Here is a 21,132-nt window from a genome sequence, read left to right on the forward strand (position 1 = left end):
AGTAACTGGGTTTGTCTGATTTATATTTTATCATAAGAACCTAGATTAACGTTTACTGAGAAAAGCTATTTGCTAGTTTCTATAAAAAATTTCTATTCTTTTATACTTAAAAAGTATATTTTGGCAAAAATACTTCAGGAAGAGAGACCTTAAATTATTAAAGGGAAAGTTAAGTAATGCTGCTAAAAAACCAAATAGCAAGTTAATGTAATTACATGTACTGAAACATGTAGCATAATTAACCTCAATTCATAGATGCCCTTTATCTTGTAACTAAATAAAGACAAATTTCCTCATTCCTCTATAAAAATTCTCATTTTCACATGCACTTTTAGCGTGAGTTATGAAGTAAAAGGATTGCGACACTACAGAAATACTACTCACATATAGCGACTCCTTGAGAGTGCCAGAATGCTGTTAGCCTCTGCACCAGCAAGAACAATTACTATAATAATATCCTCTGAATGCCTATTTACCTGCCCTAACTACAAAGATGAACTGGTGGAAGGCATTTGTCACTGTGGATTTAAAATATGAATCCTGAGTCTTACAAGCCTCCTTGAGGATTGAGGCAGGGACACTCCCATTCATAGCCTTTGAAGGATATATTCTCAGCCTTTAAATCTTCACCTGAAAGCATTTTCAATACCCCAGACACCAGGTAAGCACTAATTCCCAGAAGCTTGAAAAGCAAGAGCTGTAATGAAACTGCAATGTTTCTCTACAGGCAAGAAAAACAATATGGACAACTACTAATCCACTACAATATAAATAAAAATCGTATCTGTTCTGTATCCAAGTGTTGAAGGGAATGAGGTCAGAGAAGGTATTAATTATAAATTTTTAAATACAAAATACATTTCCTAACCAAAGGATTATAACACTACAAATAGCTATCTCTCATTTGGATAGTTCCAACAGTCATAAAAATAGTAATGAGGCAGTTATATAATGCATTATGATATTTTATTAACTCCCAACTATCAGATACCTAGTATGTGCCAGGTATTGCCATATGCATCAGAGATATGGCGGTAAACAAAACAGAAAAAAAATCTCTACTCTTATGAAACTGCCACTCTGTTGAAAGAAAAAAGAAAAAAGAAATAATATATCAGTGCTACAAAGAAAAACAGGTGGACCATTCATTCCTATTTGCCCTATGCAAATACCTGTTGTCTTGGTGGAACTATTAAAAGCATATTCTTTTACTCAAAATATCCTGGGTATATAATAACTCTAAAGATAATGGGATAGGTACATAGCAAAAGGTGCTATTTTAGATACTTTGGTAAGAAAAGGCCTCTTATTATGATGATAAATTTCAGCAGTGACTGGAAAGAAGTGAGGGAGCAAGCAATATGTTTATATGTAAGAGGATCTTTTCAGACAGGATATACTGTGTGTGTGTGTGTGTGTGTGTGTGTGTGTTCGCGCGTGTAGAAGAGAATCTGTAAAACTTCACTGAGAAAGGATGAAAATCCATAGTTTCAATAAACAAGTCTATGAAGTAGAAAATTTTTCAGTCATTTCTTGCCTAAAAATGGTTGCGAGGGTACAGTTTCAGCCATCAATCAGTTAATTCTGGTAAATTCCAGAATTAGAATAGTTTCCCTAAAGAGAACGCCTTCTCTATGAATATAAAACTACTTTATTATGGCTTTTAATACCATTGACACTTAATGTCATTTTATATATCATATATTTCCCTAGACCATATGTGATTCTGGACCTCTGGTGTTTCCTTAGAAGTGCAGATATAGAGGCGCCTGGGTGGCGCAGTCGGTTAAGCGTCCGACTTCAGCCAGGTCACGATCTCACGGTCCGTGAGTTCGAGCCCTGCGTCGGGCTCTGGGCTGATGGCTCGGAGCCTGGAGCCTGTTTCCGATTCTGTGTCTCCCTCTCTCTCTGCCCCTCCCCCGTTCATGCTCTGTCTCTCTCTGTCCCAAAAATAAATAAACGTTGAAAAAAAAAATTAAAAAAAAAAAAAGAAGTGCAGATTTGGTGTGAAATGGAATTGGTAAATTCCCTAGTAATAACACTATTAATGATAACAACACACCATCAACAATAATAAACAAGGGACATTTTAAGTGTTTAGTGTGTGCCCAAAACTGTTCTAAGCATCTTAACTGAGTTACTCATGGATCTGGTCATTTATCAGACTGTCCAGTTAAGGGGGTCCTTGGATCTCCCTGGGCATTTTGACCATGCTCAATTTGCTCTTAGATGACATAATCTTAATTAACAAATACTTGATTTTAGACAAACAAGTACACGTTAGTTTTATATGTTACACAATGGAAAATGATATATGTGACTCACAATCCCAAAAGTAGAATACTACTGGTAAGTGGAAATTCTGGAACAGTCCACAATTGTTTCAATCGGTTCAATTCAATTCATTACTTGAAGTTCTTCTCTTTGCTTCCATTGACAAAAAGTCTACTTTACTTCTATGGATTCAATTTTATATCTTATTTAAAGGATCTGTTTCTACCATTTCTACCATCATTCTGTGTTTAAGTTTAAAGGCTTGGCACTGTGGAGGCTCACTGTACGGACACCTATAAGAAGTCTCTACAGCTTTCCCCTCCTTTCCCCTTCCATTAGAGACCTATGTGGCTTTTAGAAGGGTTACACATGTACCACTTGAACCAAAGTACATGTGTGAGTTAAGTAAACAGCATATTGTATTTCCCCAACCAACTGTCATTAAAATAAATCTCAAAACTTGATGAAAATTATGGAACACAGACCTCCTATTCTTAAGAATATCATAGGAAGATATGAGGCCTGAAGCTAATGTAATTTTGCTACCATGAATTTTACTACCATAAATGAGGTGAAGATTCAAAAAGATATAATGACGGGCGCCTGGGTGGCGCAGTCGGTTAAGCGTCCGACTTCAGCCAGGTCACGATCTCGCGGTCCGTGAGTTCGAGCCCCGCGTCGGGCTCTGGGCTGATGGCTCGGAGCCTGGAGCCTGTTTCCGATTCTGTGTCTCCCTCTCTCTCTGCCCCTCCCCCGTTCATGCTCTGTCTCTCTCTGTCCCAAAAATAAATAAACGTTGAAAAAAAATTTTAAAAAAAGATATAATGATTATGAATGTACAAACAATTAAAACAGAGATTCAAAATAAATATATCAATATGGGTCCAATTATGAGAGAGAAACCACACAAGGATAATTAATATAAAGAACTATTAACTATAATGGGAATTAAAATAATGAGGGATTATCTAGCTATAAAGATGTAAAGAGAACTTAAAAGAACTTAGGAATAGGGCGCCTGGGTGGCTCTGTTGGTTAAGCGTCCAACTTTGGCTCAGGTCATGACCTGTGCTGACAGCTCAGAGCCTGGAGCCTATTTCAGATTCTGTGTCTCCGTCTCTCTCTCTCTCTGCCCCTCCCCTCCCTCTCTGCTCAAACTGTCTCTCTCTCTCTCTCTCTCAAAAATAAAATGAAAACATTTAAAACATTTTTAAAAAAAGAACATAGGAATGAGAGATAAAAGAAACAGTCATTATTCCTGAGGCTCAGAGGACCCAATGAAGGGTTCTTTCTCCCCAAGCTCTCCTCTCCAGTGCTGAGATCCAGAACTTGTTAGAGAGCAAACAGCCTTTGCTCACTGAAAGAAGAAAAGTTGCTCACTTACTAGGAATCTACCTAAGGAACTTGCCAGAAATCATTCAACTAGGGTGCCAGGGAGGTTATTCACAGAGGTGTTTAACCAGAGGCACTTCAATACAAAATGACAAACAATACACATTACAAACAGGGACAGCTAGAGGAAACTGCTGACAGCCACCCTGTACTGTAACACTAGAGCACCAGGGAAGTTTCAAGGGCCTCAGGAGTCTGGTGTGGAAAAAGCCAAGCTCAGCACAAGATAAACAAGCACACCAGCACCTGGAAGCAAAACCATTTTCCTCTGTACTTTACTCCAGGGCCCTCTACTGCATGAAGCTTCAGTGCCAGCTGGGGGGGGAGGGGGGTGGTGGGAATTAAAGTTACCAGATCAGGGAAAGGGGTTAAGATGGTGGAGCAGCATGGAGACCCTGAACCTGTCTCATCCTTGAAGCGCAGCCAGATCAGCACCAAACCATTTTGAACACCTAGAAATTGATCTAAGGATTAACACAACAATCTGCATAAGTTGAGCAATGGAACTCAGCAGGTACGCGGTGCAGAGAGGTGAACTGGGGGAGAGAAAAGCCATGGACTATAGGGAGCTGTTCCTGTGGAAAGAGGACAGAGAAAGAGAAAGGGGGAGAGAGCAGCACTCTGGGATAGTGCAAGAAAAGCACTCCCCTGAAAGTAGCTGGAGAGAAAGAGAGAAAAAGAGTGAAAACATATGCAGGGGACTGAACAAGAAATCTGTTCCCCAAAATCATTGACAGGAAGAAAGGAGTGGGTTTCAATACCACCTGGATTCTATAAAGAGTAGAGCACAGAGTCTGAAGTTGCAGAGCTCAATGCCTGGTGGTGCTCTGGTGAGGAAGTAGGGTGAATCCCCAGGAGCAGGTAGTGGGTTCTGAGGGGTCCGTGGGCCACATGGTGAGAAGCAGTTCACCAGCTTGGAGTGCATTTGGTAGAGGCCAAAAATGCTGTAGCCTCCCAAAAAGCAAAGGCCCCAGCAGACCCTGGAGAGCAAACTCGTTTGCTGGTATTGGGACAAAGACACAAGAGTGTGGTGAAACCTGATGCCGGCTACGTGTGGTGATTTGCCATAATCTCTGAACCTCTGCCACTGCAAGACCCCATGAACATTTTCTGCAGTAAGCCAGCACCAGCCATTGTTCAGTGAGACCCTCCACCAGAGAGTCAGCATGGGCCCAAGCCATGAGGGTCTCTGAAGTGAGGGGTTTTGAAACAACCCCATCTGAGATAAAACTGGAGAGAGGTGCCACCTGGCAGGCAGACAGCTCGGACACAGGCAGGGTAGAGGCGGGGAGTGGATGGAGGCCTGACACAAAGGAGGGGTGCTTGATCATGGGGCAGTGAGAGCATGAAGTTTCTGTGCCAGAGACTAGGGAATTATGTGAAGCCATTTCCACCCTCCGCACACATGCAAGCTTACATGCACACCGTACTTATCTACCCCAGTAAGCTAAGCAGAACCGCCTAGTGGAGAATGGAGCCGTTACACCAAACCCCACCCAACTGCGCCCTCCAACCACATCCCCTACAAGACCAGCACAAGACACTCCACCTGCTTAGTGTATGGACTATAGAAGGAATCATAGTTTCAGTTCTAGGAGAAACTTCACTTCATTAAGGTTTCATTCTGTTTGCTGGTTCATTTATTTGTTCATTATCTTTGCTTCTGTTTTTGCTTAAATTGTTTTTTTTCTTTTTTTTTCTTTATTTTCTTCCTTATTCTTGGATACAGAAAGAGAAAAATTTATTTCTATTTTTATTATTTTTTCACGTTATTTTTTGTTTTGATTTTTATTCTATTTCATTTTCCTTATTCATTTTTTCTAAGTTTTTTTAAGTTTTAAACTTTTTTACCTTTTTGTTCTTTTGTTTCCCTATTTTCTCCATTCTATCCAGCTTCTTTACACAAGCAGACCAAAATAAATCTAGGATATAGCTTCCTTTATTTGAATTTGTGTTTTGTTTTTAATTTATTAATTTTTTTCTTCCTCCAAAATGAAAAACAAAGGAATTCACCCCAAAAGAAGAGGAAGAAATTACAACCAGAGGCTTTAATCAACACAGATATAAGCAAGATGTCTGAACTGGAATTTAGAACCACGATAATAAGAATACTATCTGGGGTTGAAAAAAGCATAGAATCCCTTCCTGTGGAGATAAAAGAAATAAAATCTAATCAGGATGAAATTAGAAATGCTATAAAGATGCAATCTCAAATAAATGCCACAACAGCAAGGATGGATGAAGCAGAGCAGCGAAACAGCAATTTAGAAGATAAATAGCAATTTAGAAGATAAAATTATGGAGCATAATGAAGCAGAAAAAAAATAGGGAAATAAAGGCAAAGAGTACAATACAAGACTTAGAGAACTTAGTGACTTATTAAAAAGAAATAACATCCAAATCATGAGAATCCCAGAAGATGAAGAAAGAGAAAAAGGGGCAGAAGGTTTATGTGAGCAAATTATAGTGGAAAACTTTCCTAATCTGGGGAAGGACACAGACATCAAAATCCAAGAAGCACACAGATCTCCCATTAAATTCGACAAAAAGCAACGATCACCAAGGCATTTTCATAGTCGAATTCACAACTACACAGATAAGGAAAGAATTATGAAAGCATCAAGGAAAAAAAAAAGTTCTTAACCTGTAAGTTAAACAGATCAGGTTCGCAGCAGACCTATCCACAGAAACTTGGCAGTCCAGCAAGGAGTGCCAGGATATATTCGATGTGCTGAATCAGAAAAAAATATGTGGCCAAGAATTCTTTATCCAGCAAGGCTGTCTGTTATTCAAAATAGAAGGAGAGATAAAGAGTTTCCTAGAAAACCAAAAACTGGGAATTCATGACCACTGAATCAGCTCTGCAAGAAATTTTAAGGGGGACCCTTTGAATGGAGAAAAGACAAAACAAAACAAAAAGACCAAAGCAACAAAGACTAGAAAGAACCAGAGAACATCACCAGAAACACCAACTCTACAGGCAACACAATGGTGCTAAATTCATATCTTATAGTACTCACTCTAAATTTCAAAGGACTAAACATTCCAACCAAAAGACACAGGGTATCAGAATGGATAAGAAAACAAGACCCATCTATATGCTGCTTACAAGAGACTCATTTTAGACCTACAGACACCTTCAGATTGAAAGTAAATGGATGGAGAACCATCTATCAACACAGTATTCATGGTCTTTTCAAAAGACCAAAAAGTCTTTGACATTCCAAAAGGTCAAAAGGAAAGTGGTATAGCCATACTTATATCAGACAACTAGATTTAAAAATGAAGACTACAAGAGATGAAGAAGGGCATTATATCTTAACTAAAGGGTCTATCCACCAAGATCTAACAATTATAAATATTTATGCCCCCAACGTGGAATAACCCAAAAATATAAATCAATTAATCACAAACATAAAGAAACTCATTGATAATAATACCATAATACTAGAGGACTTCAACACCCCACTTACAGCAATGGACAGATAATCTAAGCAGAAAATCAACAAGGAAACAATGGCTCTGAATGACACAATGGACCAGATGTACTTAACAGATATATTCAGAACATTTCATCCTAAAGCATCAGAATACACTTCTTCTCAAGTGCACATGGAACATTCTCCAGAAGGGATCACATACTGGGTCACAAATCAGCCCTCAACAAGTAGAAAAAGACTGAGATCATACTGTGCATATTTTCAGACCACAATGCTATGAAACTCGAAATCAACGACAAGAAAAAATTTGGAAAAACCATGAATACTTGGAGATTAAAGAATATCCTACTATAGAATGAATGGGTTAACCAATAAATTAAAGAAGAAATTAAAAAGTTCATGGAAGCCAATGAAAATGAAAATACGACAATCCAAAACCTTTGGGATGCAGCCAAGGTGGTCATAAGAGTGAAGTATACAGCAATCCAGGCCCTCCTAAAAAAAGGAAGAAAGGTCTCAAATACACAACCTAACCTTACACCTAAAAGAGCTAGAAAAAGAACAGCAAATAAAGCCCAAAACCAACAGAAGAAGGGAAATAATAAAGATTAGAGCAGATATCAATGATATCAAAATCAAAAAAAAAAAACAACAACAAAACCCAAAACAGAACAGATCAATGAAACCAGGAGCTGGTTCTTTGAAAGAATTAAAAAAATTGATAAATTCCTAGCCAGACTGATCAAAAAAAAAAAGGACCCAAATAAATAAAATCACAAATGAAAGAGGAGAGATCACAACCAACACCACAGAAATACAAACAATAGTAAGAGAATATTATGAGCAATTACATGCCAACAAATTGGGAAATCTGGAAGAAATGGATAGATTCCTAGAAACATACCATTCCTAGTTCACTACCAAAGCTGCAACAGGAAGAAATAGAAAATTTGAACAGACCCATAACCAGTAAAGAAATTGAATCAGTAATCAAAAATCTCCCGACAAACAAGAGTCCAGGGCCAGACGGCTTTCCAGGGGAATTCTACCAAACATTTAAAGAGGAGTTAACACCTATTCTTTGAAACTGTTTCAAAAAACAGAAATGGAAAGAAAACTTCCAAACTCATTCTACGAGGCCAACATTACTTTGACTCCAGAACCAAAGACCTCACTAAAAAGGAAAACTACAGACCAATTTCCCTGATGAACATGGATGTAAAAATTCTCAATAAGATATTAGCAAACCAGATCTAGCAATTCATTAAAAGAATTATTCACCATGATCATGTGGGATTTATTCCTAGGACGCGGGGCTGGTTCAATATCCACAAATCAATCAATGTGACACATAACATTAATAAAAGAAAGGATAAGAATCACAAGATTGTCTCAATAATAGATGCTGAAAACGCATATGACAAAATACAGCATCCTTTCTTGATAAAAACCTTCAAAAAAGTAGGGATAGAGGATCATTACCTCAAAATCATAAAGGTCATATATGAAAGCACCACTGCTAATAATATCCTCAATAGGGAAAAACTGAGAAGATTTCCCCCTAAGGTAAGGAACACGACAAAGATGTCCACTCTCACCACTGTTATTCAACATAATGTTGGAAGTCCTGGCCTCTGCAATCAGACAACACAAAGAAATAAAAGGCATCACAAGGAGTAAGGAGGAAGTCAAACTTTTCACTCTTCACAGACTACATGATACTCTATGTGGAAAACCCAAAACACTCCACCAAAATCCTCCTATCACTGATACATGAATTCAGCAAAGTAGCAGGCTATAAAATCAATGTTCAGGGAAACAAAAATAATATAAAAGTAGAGAGAGAGACACACCATAAGAGACTCTTAAATACAGAGAACCATTAATGAGGGTCGCTGTTGGGGTGTTGGGAGGGGGTAGAGGTTAAAGGGGTGAGGAGCATTAAGGAAGACACTGGTTGGGATGAGCACTGGGTGGTTATATGTAAGTGATGAATCACTGAATTCTATTCCTGAAAATTAATTAATTAATTTTCATAATTTACAGAATTTACAGAAATCGGTTGCATTTCTATACACCAATAATGAAGCAGCAGAAAGAGAAATCAAGGAATTGATCCCATTTACAATTGCACCAAAAACCATAAAACACCTAGGTATAAATCTAACCAAAGAGGTGAAAAATCTATACACTGAAAACTATAGAGCTTATGAAAGAAATTGAAGAAGACACAAAAAAATGGAAAAACATTCCCATGCTCATGGATTGGAAGAACAATATTAAAATATCTATACTACCCAAAGCAATCCACATATTCAATGCAATCTCTCTCAAAATAACACCAGCATTCTTCACAGAGCTAGAACAAACCATCCTAAAATTTGTATGGAACCAGCAAAGACCCTGAATAGCCAAAGCAATCTTGAAAAAGAAAACCAAAGCTGGAAGCATCAGAATTCTGGGCTTCAAGCAGTATTACAAAGCTGTAATCATCAAGACAGTATGGTACTGGCACAAGAATAGACAAATGGATCAATGGAACAGAATAGAAAACCCAGAAATAGACCCACAAACATATGGCCAACTAATCTTTGACAAAGCAGGAAAGAATATCCAATGGAACACTCTCTTCAGCAAGTGGTACTGGGAAAACTGGACAGCGACATGCAGAAGAATTAATCTGGACGCACTTTCTTATACCATACACAAAAATAAACTCAAAATGGATGAAAGACCTAAATGTAAGACAGGAAACCATCAAAATCCTAGAGGAGAAAACTGGCAACAACCTCTATGACCTTGGTCGCAGCAACTTCTTACTCAACATGTCTCTGGAAGCAAGGAAAACAAAAGCAAAAATGAAGTATTGGGACCTCATCAAGATAAAAAGCTTCTTCACAGCAAAAGAAACAATCAACAAAACTACAAGGCAACTCATGGAATGGGAGAAGATATTTGCAAATGACACATCAGATAAAAGGTTAGTATCCAAAATCTATAAAGAACGTATCAAATTCAACACCCAAAAAAAAAAAAAAAAATCCAGTGAAGAAATAGGCAAAAGACATGAATAGACACTTTTCCAAAGAAGACACCCAGATAGATGGTTAACAGACACATGGAAAAATGCTACCATTCATCATCAGGGAAACACAAATCAAAACCACAATGAGATATCACCTCACACCTGTCACATTGGCTAAAATTAACAACTCAGGCAACAAGAGATGTTGGCGAGGATGCAGAGAAAGAAGAGCCCTTTTGGGGCACATGGGTGACAGTCAGCTAAGTGTCTGACTTTGGCTCAGGAGTTCGAGCCCCGTGTCAGGCTCTGTTCTGACAGCTCAGAGTCTAGAGCCTGCTTCAGATTCTGTCTCCATCGCTCTCTGCCCCTCCCCCACTCACACACTGTCTCTTCTCTCTCTCAAATACAAATAACATTAAAAAAAATTTTTTTTAAAGAGGAACACTTTTGCACTGCTGGTGGGAATGCAAACTGGTGCAGCCACTCTGGAAAACAGAGGCTATGGAAGTTCCCTCAAAAATTAAAAACAGAACTACCCTGCGATTCTACCCCTAGTAGAATTTCACTACTAGGTATTTATCCAAAGGCTACATGAGTGCTGATTTGAAGGGCACATGCACCCCAATGTTCATAGCAGCACCATTGACAATAGCCAAAGTATGGAAAGAGCCCAAATGTCCATCAACTGATGAATGGATAAGGATGATGTGGTATATATATACACAATGGAATATTACTCAGCAATCAAAAAGAATGAAATCTTGCCATTTGCAACCACGTAGTTGGAACTAGAGTGTATTACGCTAAGCAAAATAAGTCAGTCAGAGAAAGACAAATAACATACGATTTCACTCATATGTGGAATTTAAGATAGAAAACAGATGAACATAAGGGAAGGGAAGCAAAAATAACTGCACATTTAGTATGTTTTTAATTTTTCATATTAGTAAGGTTATTGGGCATTGAGAGAAACAAACACAAAAAAAAGTAAAAGAAAAAGGGGGCCACAGCTCACAAGGGAGGTGAGAGATAGACTCAGGTGGAAGTCATCAGAATATAGGAAATACATGAAGCCATGTCTTAGGTGAGTAGAATATAAGGAGAAAGTAGAAAATAAATAAAAAGATCAGAGAGGTAAAGTCAGTGGAATAATAATACTTAAAGACAGAGAAGAGAAAGATGAGTTTGAGAAAGATACCAAAAAGTGGAATCAGTAAGGTACAAAGAGACCTAAGAGAAAAACCAAATCAGGAAAAGCAAGGCAAGAAAGTTTCCAAGTAATAAAAACCAATGCTGTTTCCGATTCTGTGTCTCCCTCTCTCTCTGCCCCTCCCCCGTTCATGCTCTGTCTCTCTCTGTCCCAAAAATAAATAAATGTTGAAAAAAAAATTTTTTTAAAACAATAAGTACTCTTATAGACCCCAAATTTCAAATCAAATAGAAAGGATGATGTTTTTAACAAGACAATTTCAGAATGATGAAATTACTAGACAATTTCAGAATGATGAAATTACTACCTCATATTTATGTATAACAATATGCACATGGTACTAGATAATACTAGAGTTTATATTTTCTAGGATACACAACACAATTGCCCAGATACTGAAGAAGATGTTCAAGAAATATTAAAAAGGCATTTACCCACTGGCACCAAATTGCCACCTAGCTAATCTGCCACAGTGAAAGAATATCAAGAACTAGAACATCTATAAAAAAATAAATAAGATGTTAACATTGGCCATAAAGAGTTCTCTGGAGAATAATTATTAAACTGTAAGTTTCATGAAGATAAGACAATAAGCTGGCCCTATTCCTCCCCATATGCCTAGATTCCAGCATGGTGCCAGGTTCCATGTTTCTACACAGCTAACATCCCAATGGATGAAGGGGGGAAGAACAGGTGACACTGATGATGCCCAATTTTGTCAGTGTTTTGATCCACAGTTCCATGTTAGACCAAACTGGTGATCCCAGATCTCTAATTACAAGGATAAATAACAGAGCTTTTCATTTCATACCCAGAGCTTGAATAACTTATTCCCAAGTATGTATACATGCATTGCTGCTCTCAAAAATAGTTGTATCTTTTTATAGTTGAATCCTAACACTTTGAGGAATTTACTATTATCCACAGCCTTGAAAATGTCACTTCAAATAATTTATTAACATATTGGATGCAATATAAAACACAAATCATATATACTTACTTCAAGCTACCATTACTTCAATCTTCTATTATTTACTCTATGAATTTGTAATACATTGAGGTTACAGGCATATGCTTGTTTGCAGGGCAAAGCCCCACACAATGTGAATCACTTTCTTTACATCAAAAACACTTCATATCATCTAAATCAGTATAAAGTAAGTCTCTTTGATTTCCACACACCTAACATAGAAAAAGGAAAAATTCCTAGTCACTCTGCAGCACATGTACATTTTATTATTTCCAGGTATATTCTGACAAACATTTAAAAAGTGTTTTAGAAGTCTCAACTCAAGATTTCTAAAATCCTTCATGGACTCTTTTTTTAACTTTTATCTAACCCAGGATTAAGCAGAATTCTAAAATGTCCTAGAAACAGGAATTAAAAGTTACAAACTTACATTCAAGCTGTGCAACCACATCTCCAGGGTCTACTGCTTCAGGGAACACCTACAGTGGGAGAACACAGAGGGAAGCAGGGTGGAGAAGAGGAAGTGAAAGGAACATACACATAAAATAGTCTTTGTAATTCCCCTCTCCTTCCCAAAATATTCCTTTCTCATCCATAGAAACTTTGGACATTATTGAGAACTGTCACTTCCTCTCTGCTTCCCACGATCACTATGGAAGCTCTGACAATCAAACAAACACACATTATGGCTGGCTGGCTCTCCCTCTCCAACTTCACCAGGGCTGCTTCTTCATCTCAACTCCTCCCCTGTTGGTCACCATGGTCATACTGGCCTTCTTGGTGCCCCTCCAACTCATCAAGCTTATTCCCAGCAAGAAGTCTTTATATTTGCTATTCCGCTGCTTAGAACGCTTTTCCACTAGACCTTCAAATAACTGATAACTGTCTCATAATTCAGTTCAGCTTAAATGTTATCATCTTCTCTGACCACCCTTTAAAACAGATAATCCCCTGAATCCCTCAATTCCTCTCTGTTCCCTCACCCTCCCTTTATTCTTTTCATGACACTTATCACTATCTAAAATTATTCTATTCCTGTGTTTACTTCATTATTGTTGGTTTCTCCTATTACAGGGAAAGCTCCAGGTGGGGAGGCTGTTTGTCTTGTTTACCCAGTGCCTAGAATAGTGCATGAAACAGAGCAGGAAGTGGGTAATTATCAGAAAAGGAAAAGGAAAAGGAAAAGGAAAAGGAAAAGGGAAAGGAGAAGGAAAAGGAAGGAAGGAAGGGGAGGAGAGGGAAGGAAGGAGGAAAGTAGAGAAGGAAAGAAGGAAATAAAGTGAAGAATATGATTGGTAATAACCAAAAGCAGCAGTTTTAGGGAAAAACAGAAAAGAAACTCATAGAAAGAAGTACCAGAAGATAGCCAAAAGTAAAATAAAATCTATTTTTACCTATTAATGTCTCCTCTTTCTCTTTGTTGTGAAAATTATTATTTAATATTCAAGATGCTCTATTTTACATAGAGCCCACTAACACAATTTTAGAAATAAACTGATCCATTATGAAAATGAGGCAACTCATTTCATGAATAATACAATGCATATTTCTTTTCAAGCTTCCAGATTTAAGTTACAAATCTCCTTTTCAATGAAATCAAAGTATATATAGTCAGTAGTAATTTGTCTTTAGGGCTTTTATTAAAAATTTGGAAGTACACTGATTATTTGTTAATATTTGATCTGTCACTTGAACTCACCTTTTCAAACACCATTCTGGCATTGAAGACCAGTGGAAAATTGGCTGGGACACATTGTGTCTTTTTGTATTGGCCAAACACACAGATGCTAAGATAGATGTCCTCCTTGTCTTTCAGCACCACTCCTGGACAAGTTACCTGAACAAAATTAGATAGAGAGATGTAAATGCTTTATGAATTCCCTGAACTATCCTACTGAAATAACTTACATGGCATTACATAAAAACACTAGTCTGCTAAGCCAATAAAAAGACGCACAAATTAAAAGAAAAGAGATTCTCGTGTTTACAGAGTTAAATGAAATGCCTTTATAACTTCCATCCCTCTGAGAAATCTATGATTCTCCATTTGGTTATTTGTTCCACATTTGAAGCTCTGTGTACTGGCTCTTGGGACAGATACTAACAGTTTTAAACAGTCAGCCTTAGGCACCCACTTTATGCTGAATGCTGACATAAACTTATTCAGCATCATTTAATCACAAAGGATTAAGACTCAGCAGAAACAAAGCACTATCCTAGAGGACAAAAATAATAGCAATAAAAACCACAAATATGACCTGTATAACCCTAAATAGCAGCCCATATACACCCTCATCAAACGCAATATGACGGACTTTCAAAGCTAGTGAATTATAAATTTCTAGTCCAATGATACATTTTTTAAACATGAAATTGCACTTCATTATCCTCATGATTGACACAAAGTATAGGCACAAAATATGGTGTTTCTAAAAAGTCCACAGCACAGATTCCCCAGTCCCAGTCATATTTCACTGTCAGTGATCAACCACACCCTTAAAGAAATATTAAAGGCTCTCTAAGATTTGAATCCAACCCACCCACATAGTAACATTACTCAACATCCCCCAATAATACAATCAAAGTATATTTTTATTGTTCTCTAAACACACACATTACTGTCCTACCTTACATTCTTCCATTATCTGGATTACTACTCCTTACTACTCCATTCCATCTCTGCCTCATTTATACTCACCACCTTCCAAGGCTTACATCAGCTGCATCTCCTACACAAAACTCTGGACTCACCAGCTACCATTATTCAATTCAATCTAATTCAAACATTTATTATGAATTTACCATATTCAAATAAATACGTTTTAGATTCTCATAGCATTTTGTAGTTCTCTTAAGGCCTAATTATTATCTCCCTGCATTTTAATTAAGTAGGTACAACTCACCTCTTTTATTTAATTATAAATTCCCTGAGGATAGAAATTTTATTTTCTCATCAATGTATCCAAAACACAGACTTTCAGTATTAAGAAGCTCCAAGATTATCAAATAGCTTCAGATTTTTTACGTACAATAACCACAGAGCCCCAAGAAAGTATAGGTGATTTACTTACTTAAAGTGACACAGAAAATCAATCAATACAATACTTTCAAAAGTGCTTAGAAAAGTGCCTAACAGAGCATTCAACCAATACCAGCTATAGTTATTGTTAGGCTGAAAATCACTACATCCGTCATCTCAACACAAATTACTGCATTGAATAAATGACCAAGACTTCAGGTCTCTTTGTATGTAGCAGTTAAGATTATTTTCCATGCCAGATATTTATACTCCATCTCCCTCTTATTCTATTTTCCAATTTCCGTTCTGATATATTCCCTACTGATTATTAAAATCTATTAAAATCAAGGTCCTCAGCAAATATAATGTTGTCCATCACCTTCATTTCCTACTCTGCCTCATTAAAATCAAACCTGTTATAATCCCTCTAAATCCATGTTATCCAATATGGTAGCTGCTAGCCACTTATGTCTACAGTTGTGGCTGGACCAAACTGAGATGGACAATGAGTATAAAATACAAGATTTTGAAGATTTGTTCAGAAAGATTTTGAAAACTCATTATAAAAACAGCATAAAATATCTCATTAATAACTAACACTTTGAAAACATTGATTTAAATAAAATTATTGTTAAAATTAATTTATCTACTCCTTTTAACTTTTTTAATATAGCTGTAAAAATTTTTAAATTGCACCTTTGGCTTAAATTTGTGGTTCATATTATATTTCTACTGAGTAGTGCACCGGCTCTAACTGTCCTACTGGAAACTACGGACTCTCTTTCCAATGTGTAATATATGCAAGAAGGCATGGCTTTTTCTCATCCACAATTCTACAAATTCTGCCATGCTTTAAAGAACACCCAGTAGCTTCCCAAAAAGAAAGCAATAGAGGGGGTTGGGGGTAAAGAAAATCAGATAAAACAAATAGAAAATAAAAAGCAAAGAAGTTGACTTAAAACACCCATATGGATAATTATACGAATGCAAATATTCTAAGCATTCTAATTAAATGGCAGAAATTGTCAGATTGGATAAAAAAAGCAAGACACAATATGCTGTCTGCAAAAAAAAAAAAAAAAAAAAAAAAACAAAAAAAAAAAAACCAACCACGTTAAAGACACACATAGAAAAAGTGCTTTCAGAATGGTGGAGCAAATATCTCCAAAATTCAGTCCCTCTATAAAAGCAAAGAGAACACTATGAAAAACTGTCAAAATCAACTTTTTTACAGCTCTAGAAATTAACCAGAGATTTGCAAAAATATGAAGAGCATTTGGTCAACTAACCAAATAGATGAATTTTGGTTAAAATAGTGATATTGTGGTGTGTTAACATATTCTACTCCCAACCCCCTCTACTCAGGTCTTCTGTAACCTTGAAAACCAAAATCCTTACAATTAGAGTAGTCATAAAAACTAGCAACCCCACAGACACTGGAGGAGAACAGGTTCTGTGCTACCCAAAAGTCCCATCTCCAGGGAATTGCCATTATTTGCTCTGTCTCAGAGTATCCCGGAAACCCTCATTCACAGGAATTCTCTACTTGACCTGAATTAGAGTTTACTCAAACAGCCTTTCTCCCTAAGGCAACTGTCAAAAACAATCAGCAGCAATTGTTTAACACCACAGATGCCTGAGGCAGTGATCCCAATTGAGGCACACCACAAGCTGATCAAAATATTTAAAAGGCAAAGCTGGAAAATCATGTGTATGGGTGTATGGGGGGAGGCTGTTTTTGACAAGCTATAATATATTCTTTGCAATTCAGAAGATCATGCACATGTGCAGGGCTGTGCACATTTGCAGAAATGACCTGATGAAACCCTAATCTCTTACTTCTGGATGACCTTGAGGCTTTGAGATAGTTGGAAATGAAGGCTAAGACAGAGTTGTAAAGTGCCTGCGGTACATTGAAAGCATGCCCCAACAAGCACACAGAGATCCTCAGCAAAGACTGGGAGACTTACTGGTTCAAGACATTTAAGGATATATATATCCTTAATACCATCATTAGCAAGCCATGAAGCTAACCAGAGACTTTGGTGGCCACACGTGACAAAGAATACAGACTTTAACTCAGTAAAGTAACTAAACAAACAAAAAGCAACAGCAAACAACAGCAAACAACAAACCCTGAGAAATAGGGAGTCTGATTTACAGAGTTCCTTATTATATTACTCAAAATGTTCAATTTTCAATAAAAAATATCACATGCAAAGAAACAAGAGTATAAACCATACACACAGGAAAAGGTAATCAATAGAAACTGTCTTTGAGGAAGCCCAGAAGTTGGGCTTACTAAACAAACACTTTAAATCTATTATAAATATGTACAAAGAGCTAAAGGAAACCTTGTCTAAAAATCTAAAGGCAAGTATGGCAACATAGCAATGATGTCTCATCAAAGAAAGAATAACAAATAAATAGAAATTATTTTTTGAAAGAACCAAATAGAAATTCTAGAGTTGAAAGTATATGACATGACATGGAAAAAATCACTAGAGAAGCTAGCAGAAGTAAGAATAAGTGAACCTGAAAATATGGCAATTGAGATTCTTCAGCCTGAGGAACAGAAAGAAAAAATAAAAATGAACAGAATCTCAGAGACCTGTGGGATACCATCAAGTACAACACATAGATATAATAGGATCCGCAGAATGAAAGGAGAAAGGGCCAGAAATATTTGAAATAATGGACAAAAACTTCCATAATTTAAAGAAAAGCAATCTACATCCAACAAGCTCAAAGAACTCCAAACCACATACATCATAATCAAACTTTCAAAAGACAAAGATGAAGAGAACCTTAAATGCAACACAAGAGAAGTGATTCAGTAGGTACCAAAAATCCTCAATAGGATTAACAGGTGCTTTTGTATCAGAAACATGAAGCCAGAAGGAAGTGGGATGACTTATTCAAAAATGCTGAAAGAAGGCTTTCTTGAAATAAGAATCAATATTGAGAAAAATTTCCCTTCAAAAAAAAGGAAAATTAAGACATCCTTGGATAAACACAGATAATTCATCATTAGCAGAACTTCCCTACAAAATATACTAAAGAGAATCCTTCATTGGAAATGAAAGGACACTAGACAGTAACTCAAATCCACATGAAAAAATAGAGCATCAGGAAAGGAACTGCATATATAAATATAATAACAGTACAAAAATTTTTTGTCTTATTTCTCCATCCTTATTTAAAATAAAATTACATAGGGGTGCCTTGATGGCTCAGTTGGTTAAGCATCTGACTCTTGATTTCAGCTCAGGTCATGACCTCACAGTTCTTGAGATCAAGCCCCACGTTGGGTTCTGTGTTGACAGTGCAGAGCCTCCATGGGGTTCTCTCTCTCCCTTTCTCTCTGCCACTTACATGCATCCTCTCTCAAAATAAATAAATATTTTAAAAAATAAAATTAGATAAAATTACGTAAGGCAGCAAATATTAAGCTACGTTGGTGAGGCTTGTATGTATAAAGATATAAACTGTATGACAATAAAGTCATGAAGAAGACAAGAATGGAACTCAACAGAAACAAAAATTTTGTGTACCATTGAAATTAAGTTGGTATCAATCCATACTAGATTGCTATAATAAATGGAGATGTTAATTGTGAGCCCCAAAACAATCATCACTAATAACTAAAAAAATATAGTAATAGAAACAAAGGAATTAAAATGGTACACTAGAAAACAGTTAACTCAAAAGACATCAAGGCAGAAACATAGAAACAAACAAAGACATAAGACATGCAGAAAACAAACAGTAAAATGAAAGAGGCAAATCCTACCTTATCTGTGATTAGGTAAATTAAAGGTAAATTGACCAACTACTCCAGTCAAAGGGAGAACCTGGTAAAATGGATAAAAACTATAATCCAACTATACATTGTCTATAAGAGACACACTTTAGGGGTGCCTGGGTGGCTCAGTCGGTTAAGCGTCCGACTTCAGCTCAGGTCACGATCTCGCGGTCCATGAGTTCGAGCCCCGCATCGGGCTCTGTGCTGACTGCTCAGAGCCTGGAGCCTGTTTCGGATTCTGTGTCTCCCTCTCTCTCTGACCCTCCCCCATTCATGCTCTGTCTCTCTCTGTCTCAAAAATAAAGAAACGTTAAGAGACACACTTTAAATATTTTATTTTTAATTTTACTTGAGAGAGAGAGAGGGAGAGAGAATGAACAGGGGAGGTGCAGACAGAGAGGGAGAAAGAAAATCATAAGCAGGCTCCAAGCTCAGTGCACAGCCCAACATGGGGTTCAATCCCACGACCCTGAGTCATGATCTGAGCTGAAATCAAGAGTCAGACACTCAAGCAACTGAGCTACCCAAGGGCACTCTTGTAGGTGCCCCTACAGGAGTCACACTTTAGATTCAAAGAAACAAATGAGTTGATAGTAAAAGAATGGAAAAAATTAAGCAGCAATCAGAGAAGAGCAGCAGTGGTTATGCTAATATCAGACAAAATAGGCATTAAAACAAAAATCGATTCTAGAAACAAAAGGACATTTTATAATGACATAACAATTAAAAATACATATGACATATATTTCAAGAAGACATAAAATTACAGACATACATACACTTAACAGAGCTCCAAAATACATGAAGCAAAAAGACAGCCATCTCTCCAAAGAAGATAAACAAATGGCCAACAAACTCATGAAAAATGTTCAACTTCATTAGCCATTATGGAAATATAAATCAAAACCATAATGAGATACCTCTTCATATCTGCTATGATGACTACAATCAAAAATGTAAGACAAACACAAGTGTTGGGGAGCACGACAAAAAAATTGGAACCCTCACACTTTGCTGACGGAAATGTATTGAAGGCACAGCCACTGTGGAAAAAAGTTCAGCAGTTTATGAAAAAAACTAAACAGAGTTAGTATAAGATTCAGCAATTCCTGGGTATACATCCAAGAGTGCTGAAAACATATGGCAACCCCAAAATACATACAAGAGTATAGCAGCATTATTCACAATAGCCACATAGATGCACAATAGCCACAAAAGAGATACAATCCAAATGTCCATCAACTTAAGAATGGGTTAGCAAAATGTAGTATACCCATACAACGGAATATTATCTGACCATAAAAATAAAGCACTGACAGATGCTACATGAATGAACCTTACAAACACGCTAAGAAGCCAGACACAAAAGGCCACATATTGTATGATTGATTCCATTTATATAAATGTCAGAAAATCAACTAGTGGTATCCAGGGCCTCAAGGAAGAGGGAGAATGAGGAATGACAGCTCACAAGTATGGGATTTCTTTATAGGGTGCTGAAAATGCTCTGCAATTAGTGGTGACTGTTTTACAACCTTGTGAATATGTTAAAATTCACTGAATTTACACTTTATTTTTTTACTTTTTATTTGAGAAAGAGGGTGAGCACAAGTGGGGAAGAAGGGCAGAGGGATACAGAGAGAGAATCTTAAGAAGTCTCCACACTGAGTGTAGAGCTCTATGGGCATGGGGCTCAATCCCACAACTCTGGGATCGTGACCTGAGCCAAAATCAAGAGTCGGATATTCAACCGACTGAGTCATCCAGGCATCTGTGATTTTATACTTTAAATGGGTGCATTTTATATATGTGGATTATATCTTAATTTTTTTTAATTTAAAGATTCATGATAAAAGCGAAATGATATAAAAAGGTATACCATGCATTCACTAGTCATAATAAAGCTGGAGTGATAGTCTTTTTTAAAAAATTTTATTGATTTTGGGACAGATATAGAGAGCAAGTGAGGGAGGGGCAGAGAGAAAGGGAGACAGAAT

General features: G+C 37.0%; 1 protein-coding gene across 3 annotated transcripts in view; it reads right to left on the reverse strand.

Moving 5' to 3' along the window:
• SPATA6 (spermatogenesis associated 6) overlaps positions 1-21,132 on the reverse strand; it is a 152,002-nt gene that overhangs the window by 119,257 nt on the left and 11,613 nt on the right. For all 3 annotated transcript variants that reach the window (XM_040470167.1, XM_040470166.1, XM_040470168.1), the window contains exons 2-3: positions 14,011-14,148; positions 12,742-12,790 (exon numbers count right to left, since the gene is read on the reverse strand). In XM_040470167.1, the coding sequence (XP_040326101.1) occupies positions 12,742-12,790; positions 14,011-14,148 (187 nt within the window). The remainder of the gene's footprint in view (positions 1-12,741; positions 12,791-14,010; positions 14,149-21,132) is intronic.

The sequence above is a fragment of the Herpailurus yagouaroundi genome, unplaced genomic scaffold (genome assembly GCF_014898765.1).
Source record: "Herpailurus yagouaroundi ecotype Mexico unplaced genomic scaffold, PumYag 77, whole genome shotgun sequence".
NCBI lineage: Eukaryota > Metazoa > Chordata > Mammalia > Carnivora > Felidae > Herpailurus > Herpailurus yagouaroundi.